The sequence below is a fragment of the Pelobates fuscus genome, chromosome 5, assembly GCF_036172605.1.
Source record: "Pelobates fuscus isolate aPelFus1 chromosome 5, aPelFus1.pri, whole genome shotgun sequence".
NCBI classification, from domain to species: domain Eukaryota; kingdom Metazoa; phylum Chordata; class Amphibia; order Anura; family Pelobatidae; genus Pelobates; species Pelobates fuscus.
In genome coordinates, this window is record NC_086321.1 from 57,190,222 (window position 1) to 57,203,757 (window position 13,536).

The 13,536-nt window shown below is 41.3% G+C and overlaps 1 protein-coding gene across 2 annotated transcripts in view; it reads left to right on the forward strand.

Annotated features, from left to right (window-relative positions):
* The first annotated feature begins 1,952 nt into the window (after nt 1-1,952).
* The window catches only part of ST8SIA5 (ST8 alpha-N-acetyl-neuraminide alpha-2,8-sialyltransferase 5), an 85,254-nt gene continuing 73,670 nt past the window's right edge, over nt 1,953-13,536 (forward strand). For both annotated transcript variants that reach the window (XM_063453881.1, XM_063453882.1), the window contains exon 1: nt 1,953-2,482. In XM_063453881.1, the coding sequence (XP_063309951.1) occupies nt 2,352-2,482 (131 nt within the window). In that variant the 5' untranslated portion in view covers nt 1,953-2,351. The remainder of the gene's footprint in view (nt 2,483-13,536) is intronic.

A 13,536-nucleotide genomic window follows, 5' to 3' on the forward strand; every position in this document is an offset into this window, starting at 1 on the left:
GCCGCAGGAGACCGTTTATAGTTCGGCCTGGCATGTAGCCATCAGTAGCTCCTTGGTGGAGCCAGGTATCACACTGCGGCTTGTAAGCTGGGTAGTGGCCACTGCACCTGAGTTTATCTCTCATTGGCTTCCGTCCCTTAGGAGGGACTCTCACTGTTTTTTACAGGAATCATCCTTCTCCAGTCAGCAGGGTTGAGGGAGCTTTGGGTTACGGGGGGTACTAGGCTGTGTAGTCGGCTGGCAGTCATGACCTTCTTACAGGTCCCCGGCCCTGATTGGTGTCGGCAATCTGGTACAGGAGTGTGGGTAACTGGCTCCACAGTGGTGGTAGGGATTCTACAATAGATGCGCTCCCAAAAAGCTTGATACACACTGTCAAATCTGGCCTCAAAGCTTGCTCTCCAGACTTGGATCGTTTGGGCCTTCGAGTGTGGGAAATGTTCCGGCTCGACGGCCATCTTGGACTCGCCATGCAGTAATCGACTTGTCAGGCGATACCCATCTTGCAGGTGAAGTTTCCCCAGTGGGGACAGACATATCCCCCATCGGTCCAGATGGGGGGTTGGGGGTCGGCATAAGATTCATCATGAGGAGCAAGCCCTATGTCGGGAGATCGGCCGCCTTTCCCAAGCACCAGCCCGCAGTACAAGCTAGACCTCATAGCCGGACAGCTCAGCTTTCCAGTGTATCCGCACAAATTTGGAGTCTCTGGGTTCCCACTCGGTACCGGTCAGTCCACAGTGCTTAGGATGCTGCAACCAGTGTGTGTTTTTTAATAGTTATAGCAGGTTTTGTGCTAAATTGTGTCGGAGCTAAGAGAGAACACGTCTTGCCATCTTAGAAGCCAGGCCCCTTCCCCTCTCAATGGTAATTTTAATGATATAGTATCTGCCTTAGAAAGATAAATGACGGAATTAACCCTTCAAATTACTGGACTATCTCACCCTTGTGTATTTAGTTCAAACATTATTAACCTTGTTTTCAGAGCCAAAGGGGTGTATATTGTATGCGTTAACTGTTAATATTTTTCAAAAACCAACATACACCGCAGTGCTGTACAACTGAGGGATGACAGACAGTACAATACAGATATACCAGGTGTTGCCGAAATGGTTAACATTTGGACTATCGGTGCATGCAAGTCTCAATCTGTTCTACATGCACTGTGCAATTTCACATGAGGCATTGCAGTAACTCATGATTGCAGGAGCTGTGTCCTTGAAAAGGAGATTCTGTGACCTTCACTGTGCTTAGTCAGGAAAAATAATACATCTTCTATGAAGCAGTGACCAGAAAGAGGGAGACAGAGAGAGAGATACAATGAGGGAAGAATTCAAAGCATGCCTCACTCATTCATGCATCCTGAGTGCCAAAATAAAATGCACAGGGCTTCTCAGCATCTAGAGCAGGCATCCAGCCACTGCTACATAGTGTTGCAGAGACAGCTAGTGGAAGAGATTTCTATTCTTCACAAACAGCTCTACCCAAGTCACGTCCCTGTGCAAAGAGAAAGGGGTGCAGATATGACTGGCCAGGATCACAGGACCTGCTGATGGCACAGGGCATGCTTTACATGCATGGCTGCTGCTGCTGAATCCTGAATTTTTTAAAACAAATTTTACATGTGCTTTGCTGTTGCCCAAGTCATCTGGAACATCAGCTGAAATTAGAGTAAATAATTGCAAGCAGAGGTTTGTGAAAGGGGGAGGAGAGAGACTGAGAGAGAGAGAGAGAGAGAGACACATTGGGGAGAAAGAGAGAGAGACTGGGAGAGAGAAAGAGAGACTGAGGCATATTAGAGAGATTGGGGAGATAGGAGAGACTGGGGGAAGGGAGAGAGATACTGAAGGAAAAAGAGACTGGGGGAGAGAAAGAGAGAGAGACGGGGACTATAGATATTTGGGGAGATAGGAGAGACTGGGGGGATGCAGAGAGACATACTAGGGGAGAAAGAGACTAGAGGGAAGAAGGCAGATTTGGGAGAAACAAGACACAGGAGAAATAGACTGTATTGATAGACAGACTGAGACTGGGGGCAGAGAGATGTCAGGGGGCTGCCTGTGATCTGCATTTATTCCACCCATCAGCCTGGGGGGCTCAGCCCTGTTTGTTTTACATGCCCCCCACGTTCAGTGCTCCTGGAATCTGGCCACTGGGGCAGGCACTGAGCATACACAATGGGGCACCTTGTCCTCTGCTTGCTGGAGCCTAGGGGGGCCGGGCTGGGGGCTTGTCATGTTTCCACTGTGAATAGCAAGGGCATCGTCCCTGCAGCTCTGCAATAACACTCAGCCTCACTACCACCACCAGGACCCCCGGCTGCATTGCGTTTGGGGGGGCCTCTGCAAATCATGGGATACGCGGACCCCACTTCCAGCAGAGATCTGCTGGGCAACAGAACTTTATTCTTCATTTTCATATGCGCCTTTGCCCTGGTGACCTTGCTGCAACAGATCCTGTATGGCAGAAACTACATAAAGAGGTAAGTAGCTCCCCAGCCTGGCACTGCCTCCCGGCTGAGACATGCTTTCTATACACCTGCCTCAAACAGTGTTCAAGGTGACTTCTTAACCCTTTCATCAGTAGCAACTCTAATGATGAACGTTCCATTTCTAAATTATTGATTCTACTGCAATGTGCTTTTATACTTATATCTATTTCTGTGCATCCTCTTAAAAACCCAAACAAAAAACCCTTAATAATTAAAACTCACTGTGACATATACAATATTTTATTTTTTATAAAAAAATTATATTTCATGTAACCATCCCACTTCAGCTGCTGGTGTCCCCTATAAGTCAGTTATAGCCCAGATTTGTCATATTCAAGCTCTTAATTGTATTGCACTTTTTACATACACAGAAGACACATGTTCTACATGAGATCCTTGTTTTATTGCAATATTAACTCATTGTTAGCTGTATGTAAAGCTTGCACACTGCCAGTCTGTGAAGAAAACGGATTTAACATTTTTTTTTATTTTTTTTTGTTACTCACACTTTTTGGGACTCAAAGAGTTAAATCACAGCACTGTGTATTGTTACCTGTTCATAATAATAATGCCCTTGAGTTAATTGTCTACAGAATATATATGTTGATAATCAATATCAAATTATTATTAATTATATACTTAATCATTTATTTATCACAAACGTATTTGTTGTGGCATTATTCTCTCATTGCACACGTTAAAAGGTTAATGATTGAGTGAGCAGATGCAGTGCGAATCTAGCATCTTGTCTGCAAAGCTTGCAATCTTTTTTCATGGTATTTTTGACTGGTTAGATAGTAAAACAGTTTTGTGTCTGAGCAAAGTAAGCATGCCTAAAACTGTAAGATCCTTATGGTATAGTTCTGTCCTGTGGAATCTAGAAAAAAAACTGAGTATATAAGTAGAACTGTTTAATAGTGTTTTATAAACTACAGGCTTGCATTATAACTGTCATCAATGTACCTCTCAGGAGCACTCAGGGTTTAACCCAAATAAACAGAGTCAGAGTTTATACTCCAGTCTCAGAGTAGGGGAATAAATGGACACATTTCTATTTAAACATTTTATAGGTAACTCCCTCATATACTGCAAAGTCATAACTGAGCCTCTGATTTGAGTCATGGCTTTTCTTAAAACAACCTTTTGGTTTTAATTCCCTCAGGTGACTTGAGTATATTTATGGTGGGCCTGCCACCTGTAAGTGTGACGATGACAAATTCCGGTTCACTTTTAGCAATAATATCTCCTTATATATTAATCATTATAGTTACAATTTTTTTTTGTTATTGTTTTAGAAGATGTTAGCAAAAGTGGTTTAAAACTGTCTAGTTACGTGTGTGTTGTTCCTTAATCTGCATTTAGCAAAAATGGTTCTGTCACTTTGCAGGTTTAATTTTTAAGGTAATACATTTTTGTCCGTCTATTTCCCCTCCTTGTCACTTTCACCTAATGAAAATTATAAGAAGCAAAATCTTTGGCAATCTGTGACGATGGTCGGAACTTAAGTAAAGGTCAATTTCTTTTGCTAAGCGAGTTTACCCACAATCTATCAGTCAAAAGAATCCCATTGATGGCAAACTATTAGGTTATGGGCATTCGAGAACAACATGGTGGCACCTGGGTATTGAGATCTGGCACAAGGAAAAGATAATAAATATAAATAAAGACACCTGGCAATAGGGAAAGTATACATATACAATGGGCATAAGGACAGGAAAACTGAGAGAAAATTAAACTGACAGTACCACTTTAAATACTAGCCTTCTCTCCAGAACTGACTGCACCACCATTTTATAAAAATATTGAAAATCACCTATAACTTATATTAATGTTTTTTATAATCTGATGCTACATTTTCTTATAAAATTTACGTTAAAGATTTAGTAAGTGACATCACAATCCAGTTAAATCCAGGCACAGCCAAGGCACACGATGCAGATGAGGAGAACAGAAACATTGTTTCAGTTTCATATTTGCCCCTATGTTCAAACGCAGAAAAGGGCAACCTTTATGGTGATGATTGACAAGGAGTCAAGATGGGGTTCCAGCACAGACATAGATGCTTTCCATTGCAGGTGCGCCCCCTGCAAGGGGAGAAGCTGACAACAGCTGTCGCCAATGCACAGTGCGTGCTGACCACAGCTGTGTTTTTTTTGCACAGACTTGACATTAGCCAGCCTGGAACATAGTTGTGCCTGGGGTGTAACCAACAAGAAGGATATGCTGCTTTTAAAGCTGAAAATCTGCTCAGACAAATTCCTTCCTTCATGACGAAATTTAAAAGCAGATGTAGTCATTGACGTTGGAGTAACCCTTTAAGCCACCCAAGCTCCTTGCATCTAAATAGCTATATATATGCAGCTCAAAACATAATATATAAAAACAGTACATTGAGCCCCTTAGTCTGCCTCTGAGATGCGTTTTACCTCTTCTTGGGCTTTCTCAACTGGAATGAGAAAGTATGAGAAAGCCCGAGAAAAGGTGAAATGTGTCTTGGAGGTGGTCTGAGTTTTTACTGTTTTTATTTTATAGCGCTAAGCTGTAAAATCAACTTTTGTCCATTTTATTATATATTCGGAGTACTATGATTTCGGTGTCCGCACAAATCCAAGCTAAGTTATTGCACCAGGGGGGTAGTGCCACACTCATAGCTGCACCACGCTGTTTGTACTCAGAGCAAGTTCAGGAGAGCAAATTTCTTTTTTCGCCATCTATTATAAAGTCTAAATATATTGAAGATATTCCCTACCTCTTGGTAATTGGTTATGAAGGAGTCCAGAAGGAGTGGTGGTGTGTGTGCTACGTGAATGCACAAAAAATAATCTTGAAAGTCTCTGGATTGGCACACCTACACACATTTGTTTCTATTCAATAGCATCGTATTGCACTATTGTATATTCTTTTCTTTTACATGGTTTATGAGTCTACATTTCCCCCATTTTTTATTTTCTGATTTGGTGTTGAGTGTAAGAGGGAAACTTGAGTACGAAAGAAGCTGTTTTATTACATCTGTTTAATTCACCTGGTTTATATCACTTCTTTGTTGCAAAATGAAATGTAGCCTCTAAAACCCAAATTACAATATCATTTGCTCCAATGCTCCACTTTGCAGAGAAACACATTTACCTGCCACAACTTTGTACTCGTCTTTACGTTCTCTGCACAGGGACTGTAAATGCCACCTGCTTCCTCCTCCCACAGTGATCTCATAGGTCAGGATTTAATGGATGTATTCTAAAAGCCAATGAGAAGGTAGAAAGAAGGAAAGTTTCTAAACACACTTTGGACAGACAAAATTGGTAATGTATAATATTTTACACTCTGTATGAAATACTACAAAATAAGGGATTCCACATAGTTTCTAAAATATATCCAGCAATATTTAAGATCAAGATGAACAAATCAAATCAAATGGAAAAGTATGTATTTTACATGTAAAATACATATTGTTGATGAGTGTACCATTGCTAAAAATGTTCTCCATCAATCTCGGTTCAGGCAGGTAATCTACAAATAGGAAATGACCACCCTTGAAGCCCTTCTCAACATTGGCCGTCTGTTGCACAACCCCCTGGAAATTTATTTCTGTGTATAGTAACTCAGAGTGCAGAGTGCACTCACTAGTCACTCAGAGTGCAGCGGGCAGCTGTGTTCCTCAGCCTTCACTCTGATTCATCACTGAGCACCAGGACCAACACAAGAGATTACTTTGGTCTGATGCCTTATGGCCACCAGGGAATTTAACTAATGCTTGACTACCTAGGATCCTGCACCGTTGCAAAAGACAAATCCTGCACCGGAGACAAAAGATAGCTGGAGGAAAACAAAACACAGAACAACACCACTAACATCAAGCATCACAAACAGCCAACACGCTCATCACACACATCCAGCGCACATGACACCCAGTCATCACATACACAGCCAGGAAAGACATATTACATACAACCAGCACACATGCACATACTGCACAGCTAGTACACACAACACACTCAGCCAGTGCGCAGACACAAACAAATCACACACAGCTAGTACACATGCACAATAGGAAAGGGGCAGATGTAGAGACTTAGGGGGGAGGCAAAGGATGCTATGTCCAAGGCTTTAGGCAGGGGTCCCAATCTTTCTAATTAAAGTTATTTTGTGTGGTAGATTGGGCTACCACTTTAGTCCCATAGAGAAGTAGATTTATTTTAAATTTCCACACTCCTGCTAAATCACTCCATAAGCGGGATATGAATATAAGAGTATATTCTGATCAGAAGTGATGAACGATGAGCATTTTGGCAAATATCTAGAATATCAGCGCACTTTTACATTGAGAGAAAGTTAATGGAATGTAAGTCATGCCGTTTGACGTTGATCCTAATCATACCCAAATATTAGTGGCTTGAAGTAGTTAAATTAAGAGGAATTAATAAAATCACCTCCAAGTTTCTTTGTGGAATTAATTAATACATACAGAACATGACTGATTAATTTTTTTTGTGTTGTTCTGGTAGTTGCCACCAGTTTACATTCCAATAAACAGTGAATGTTTCTTTAATGTATTTAACAAAGCTTCCACAAGTATTAAGGCCGTTTGGCCTGTATTTGTGGGAGGGGCTTAAATTAATTCACTCCCCTATAAAAGGGACACCCCTTACCTGACTCATATCACTTGAGGTCAGCATCAGAATTATTTCCACTTCCGGGTCATCCAGACGCCATTTTACCTGATTACTCCATGAGGTTTTCTAAGCTGAGCTGTGTCAGGAATCCAGCCAAAGGGTTTTCCGGCCTACCACCTTCTTTCTTCAATCCATCGCCGTGGATGGTGTCCAAGTGACTCACAAACCGTAAGTCGACCTACCCGTTACGCCAGGCATCAGTCCCACGGCACCATGCACGGGTCAGGTCCTCACTTTACGGCTGCATTTTGTCTAAGTATGTTCTAAAACCATTGCATGTTCATGCATATCATTCGTTTAAACCCCCTACCGGTCTTTGGGTGTACTACAGGCTTCTTAGACATTATCGCATTTCATGTACAAACCAACGAACCACTGCATTTTCGCCTACACACTGACCCCTACCGGTCATTCGGTGTACTACAGGCTTCTCAGATATTATTGCATTTCATGTACAAACCAACGAACCACCGCATTTTTCACCTACACACTGACCCCTATCGATCATTCGGTGTACTACAGGCTTCACAGACATTATTGCATTTACTATACAACACCATTGATCAACATTTACAGCTATCACTCAAGCATGGGTTGGAGCTTGGTTAAGTAAGACCAATATCATCAACGCAGTAAACGGCTACCATCTACCCTACAAACTGGCACTTACAGGGCATAAAATAGGCAATCCTTTCCCCGCTCAACTTTCGGGCTACAGATTAGCCTACTATCGATATTCGCAGATACTCTGTGCTGGTTTAGATAACATATCCAGAGGCCTTACAGTCATACACTATCTAGAAGACTTCTTGTTGATCAAAGATAACATATTTTTCACTAGAAGCCTCACGGCAGCTTAGTCTGGTTGGCCACTTGGGCGTCCCAGTACTCATAAGAAACAGAAGGCCCAGACACTATCATCACATTACTGGGCATACGACTTGAGTCGGCATCCATACACGCAAGTTACCACAAGACAAATAGGGAACATTCTCAACTACATCAATCACTACCTCCTGCTTAGTACTTACAACTGCAAGGAACTACAATCCCTACCCGGTTGCATAATTTTGCCATGCTAATCATACCACAAGACCACGCTTTAACATCCAGAGTACTTTCCCCTTTTTTCCACACTTCCAACATGACGATCAGAGGATATCCCTAGACACCCCAGCAACAGCAGACCTGCACATGGGGGGGAATTTCTTAACCACTAGGCATGTTAAAAGCATGTTCCTTCCAGGATAGTCTGACACGTTTCCAACCAGATGGTCAGACGCGGCGTCTACCACGGGTTTGGCAGCGATCTACCGGGAACGATTGCTTTGAAGCTGTTGGCCATGGCATCCAGGTTTGGAAATTCTTCCACCACCTCAGCCCCTTTGGGGATCTACCCCATTGTAGCAGCTGCTGTGGCATGGGGTAAATCATGGTCAGGGTCATCAATCCGTTGTTACTCAGACAACTAAGCACATGTCATATCATCAACGAACGCCACTACTCATCCATAAGGTCATGATAATTCTGCTGAACTCACTTGGTTGGCAACTTATCACATTTCTTTTACTTTCATGTACCAGGCGGGGTATACATCCCTGCCGACAATTGTCTCAATTATATTCCAGGCATGTTCATCATACGCTTCCTACAGCCGCCCATACAGTCACGGCCACTCTTTCGTTCTAGAGACAAAATCACGGATTAGACACGGATCACGGATTAGACATACTCATGCAGCATAGCATGCACTATCCCACCTAGCACTTTCGTCCCATACTTGTAGAACGCATAACACAGCTTTTCACCTGGCTTAAAGAATCTCATTGGAACACGACATAGCTCAACCTGTGTCATAACATTTCTCCTAGGTTTTGCTTCTTTTTGCCACCTTAAACTATCTCACACACCATTAATTATATATTTTACAGGCATTCAACAACACAGGATAACCTATGGCCAAAACTACCATAACTTCATGCCATAACTTCATGCTATCATACCAGACAAGAATATACTCAGAGGTTTTCAGGAATACATTCCCCCACGTTCCTCTCAGAGATTACCAATAGCCATCCAACTTTTCATCCTTATCGGACCTATTAGATCTACAACCATTCAATTATACTACCAAGTCGGCCATTACCAGTCATGCACATTGCCTTTTATGCCTTTCTCAGGCCAGAGAATCCACTACCATCACCACCACTCAGACAGATCATTGTCTTCAACGATCCCACGTATGTAAACACATATATCATTACCTATTGACTCTACCACATTCTGAAACGAGTCAACACGCACCAACAGTAGAGATAACATACTATCCTACCCACAACAAATGGTGTCCACTTTTGGTCCTACCTTCAAAATCCTTCCAGGACTTAAATACTGTAATGCATTTAAGGAAATGTCTGGTTAATTTGTATATATTTGTTGACTGTATTAAATCTTTGATTATTCAATTTTGCCCTCTTTATTTACAGGCCTACCGTATCGTCGGTCTCGGCACACCACAACCGACTTGTTCCCTTTCTACTATCCTACGCTTATGCTGGATCCTTACTCCATATACGGCTATTTGCCCCTTACACAAGTATTTGGCCTGTATTTGTGGGAGGGGCTTAAATTAATTCACTCCCCTATTTAAGGGACACCCCTTACCTGACTCATATCGCTTGAGGTCAGCATCAGAATGACCCTCCCACCCACTCCTCATTTCAACATTTTCTCTTTTCTTTCCATTTACTTTACTTTCCTTTCTCACTCCTTGGTGGGCTCTCTTTATTTACAGGCCTACCGTATCGTCGGTCTCGGCACACCACAACTGACTTGCTCCCTTTATACTATCCTACGCTCCCTTTATACTTACTCCATATACGGCTATTTGCCCCTTACACAAGTATTTGTTTATCACTTTAATTAGATTAGTTGAATTGAAAATGACAGTTGATGAATGTATGGAACAATAGCCAGACTGGGAATGTAGTTTGTTTGTTTCATTTTCTGGATTAGTTTTGCAGTAAACCCCATACAAGCTATCTATCGATGTGGTGGAGTATCTGATGCACTAACCGGGCAGCTAAATCAATATAGACAAGTACAGGAAAGGACATGACAACGCACATCTTGAAAAAAGCCATATTACAAGGGTAAGCTAATGGTGAACAATGAACTCCAGTGGAGTACCTTTCTACTCCTGGAATAAGCTGCAATGGGACATGGGGAAATCATTAAGAAAGCAATAGGTATACGTCAGCTTGATGGTCTGAGAAAATATGTAAAATGCCCGTAAAAGACGCCACCATTCTTTACGAACCAGAATACGCAGTCTGGTCTGGAATTGATGCATTCCTGACATGTCTTGGATCATGTGGGACAGTTCCAACTTTGTGCTCTTTGACACTATCCCAGGTTTGTTTGCCTCTGGGTTACCATACAAAAAGCACCATAAAGATTGTGCAAGTACATCATTAGATTCACTTGTGATTATCAAAAATAATTAGCAGCGGTCTTCCTGTAAGTTTATTTTTAAGTGGCTCCGTCACCTTCTGGGGTCTTTCCCTGGTAGTGACGATGTTGGCGCGAGTCTCCTTAGGCAAAGCCTCTTTTCCCCATGAGCCATCACTAGTGACAGCTGGGAGCTTGACAAATTTTGACAGCGGTAGTTCCACTTTTTTGTCAAGCGTAGGAAAAATACATAAAACAACGTAGTCCATAGTTTGTCTCAATATATCTTTGGACTGCTTTGATATTTCAATGAAATTCCAACATAGTCAATGTGAGTATTTCAGAAAGATTTTACTGTTATGAAATGCTCATTTGAGGGTGGGCACTTTAAGCTTTCATTACAAAAGGCTGTATTTGGTAACATATTAATAGATAACTTTATGGAAGAAGGGATAGACTCTGTAGAAGGGGCAGGTATACACCAATAACTTAAACATATATATTTAGGTTATTAAATATTACTATTATTATCTACATCGCATTAGATGCCTTGATGGCGAAAAACAAGGTCTATCCGAATCCTATTATAACACAGGAGATCGAGATAATTGAGAAAGACATTAATATGATAATAATAAAGCACACAAGATATTGATAGATTGAATACAAATAGATATTATTTAGGAAACCGTGCAAATAAATTCATATCATAAAAATTAAAAAAGGGTAGCTCAAAAATTATAGATAATGATGAAATAATCACCATACAATATCAGGGAGAGTTTTGTTAATTTCTAAATATTATTAGTTTATTACTTTATAAAATGTATAGTATATATCCTAGTTTATTATTATTATTTTAACAGTTTGCCTTCTTGCACAGCCTTTGGACAAATTTGGAGATTGTTTTAGGTTTTAATGCAAAATTAAAGTGAATTCAAATAGTGACGTGGCCTTCTACTGGATTTGTTCAGAGTAAACACCTTTAAATTTGGTAATTGATAAATGGTTTTATATAAAGGATTCACATGTGAGACACTAGAAAACGGATAGACAACCTTCAGCACTCCAGATTACATCCATGTTTTTTGGACTACATCCCCCATAATGCTCTGACATCCATAGTGCTGGCAAAGCATCATGGGAGGTGTAGACCAAAACATCTGTGCCGAAGGTTGCCTATGTCTGCACTAGAAGGTACCAAATAATAACAAAGTATTTAACCAGGAAAAGCACATTCAGATTACATTCAGATTACTCTGGGTTTCAAGTACATATTGGGGATGTTACCTTAGCCCAATATCCAGCTTAAACTCCTTTACTGTGTTAACCTCTACCACTTCAGCTGGAAGGCTATTCCATGCATCCACTACCCTCTCAGTAAAGTAATACTTCCTGATATTATTTATAAACCTTTGTCCCAACTCACGTCCTATCTATTTGCCCAACACAGTTGCCAATGAAAAGGCAACCCAAAACACTGTTGGCAACCAAATTAAATAGTGCTGAAAGAACTTGCCCACATATATGAATATATGGAAAGGTGTGGCAAGTTGTGAACCAAGCAGCCTGCCGGGGGAGCTGTGCTGATCAAGGAAGATTTTACACATCAAGACCGCTATGTGACAGCAATCTTCATGGCAGACATAACTTGTAAATCATGCAATATAAATCACGTAACGCTGCGTAATGAAGTATGTTTGGATCTAAATTTTGCTACAGCGTCCTCTGTGATAGGATACATACAAACTCTATAGACTTTCTATATTATTATTATTGCTCTCACTTATATGGCTCCAACATATTCCGCAGCGCGTTACAGTTATAAAATGGGGATATTTGACAGTAAGTAGTTTACATACAGAATTTAACAGAGACAAGAGGTGAAGAAGGCCCTGCTCAAACGAGCTTACAATCTATACATGCATGGTATTTATCTGGAGGAGAACACATATATATATATAGAAAGCAAAACAAAATAAACATAGGAAATAGCAAAACATATATATTTAGGAGATACAAATGTTACACTGTAAAAAGTTAGGAGCCAACAAGTATATTTATGAAAGCACAGGCTCATTGTGCCCCGACCAAGTGAACCGATATTGTAACCCAGGCAAAGTGCAAGAGCCTGGGATACTTCGTCCAGGGGTACAGTACATTTAATACAGCCTTACATTATAGGCATTTTTATACTGGTGTCTGGTTAAAAAAATATAGCCAGTCCTGCACAGTGTTATAGGTAGCAGCATGTACTACAAGTTCCATGATACTTTGCTAGCCTTTGCAGAATTCTGCTTGTAGCTAATTTATAAACGATTAATGTGAGTATCAGGTACAGAATTACCCACTACCCTACCCTGTTAACGTGTTGTACCCCAGCAACTAGGTGCTGGATTGTCCTCTTTGCACAGGCTACACTTTGGGTATTGTGTGGTGTGGTAAACCCCAGAAACATCTGCACATTTGGGCTAGAATATGAGCTGAACCTGCTTAAGAGATGAGCAATACCACAAAAGGTTGATGACAGACTAAGAGCCTGGAATTTCCACACCCAGACAGATAAGCAAGTAGTGGTCAACCAACCCTACATTGTGGTGGTAGACAAGGAACGGAAGACTGTAGTGATAGTGGATGTGGCAATGCCCACTAATCATGACAATAAAACGGAACATGTGAAGGTGGACAATTATCAGTGTCTTAAAGAGTAGCTAGAATGGATGTGGAAAGTGAAGGCTGTAGTCATCCCAATTGTGATAAGAGCACTTGGGGCTGTGACACCCAAGTTGGGAGAGTGGCTTCAACAGATTCCAGGTGGGACATCTGAGATCGCTGTCCGGAAGAGTACAGTTCTAGGAACACCTACGATACTGCGCAGAACCCTCAGACTCCCAAGCCTCTGGTAGAGGATCCAAGAATGAGGGA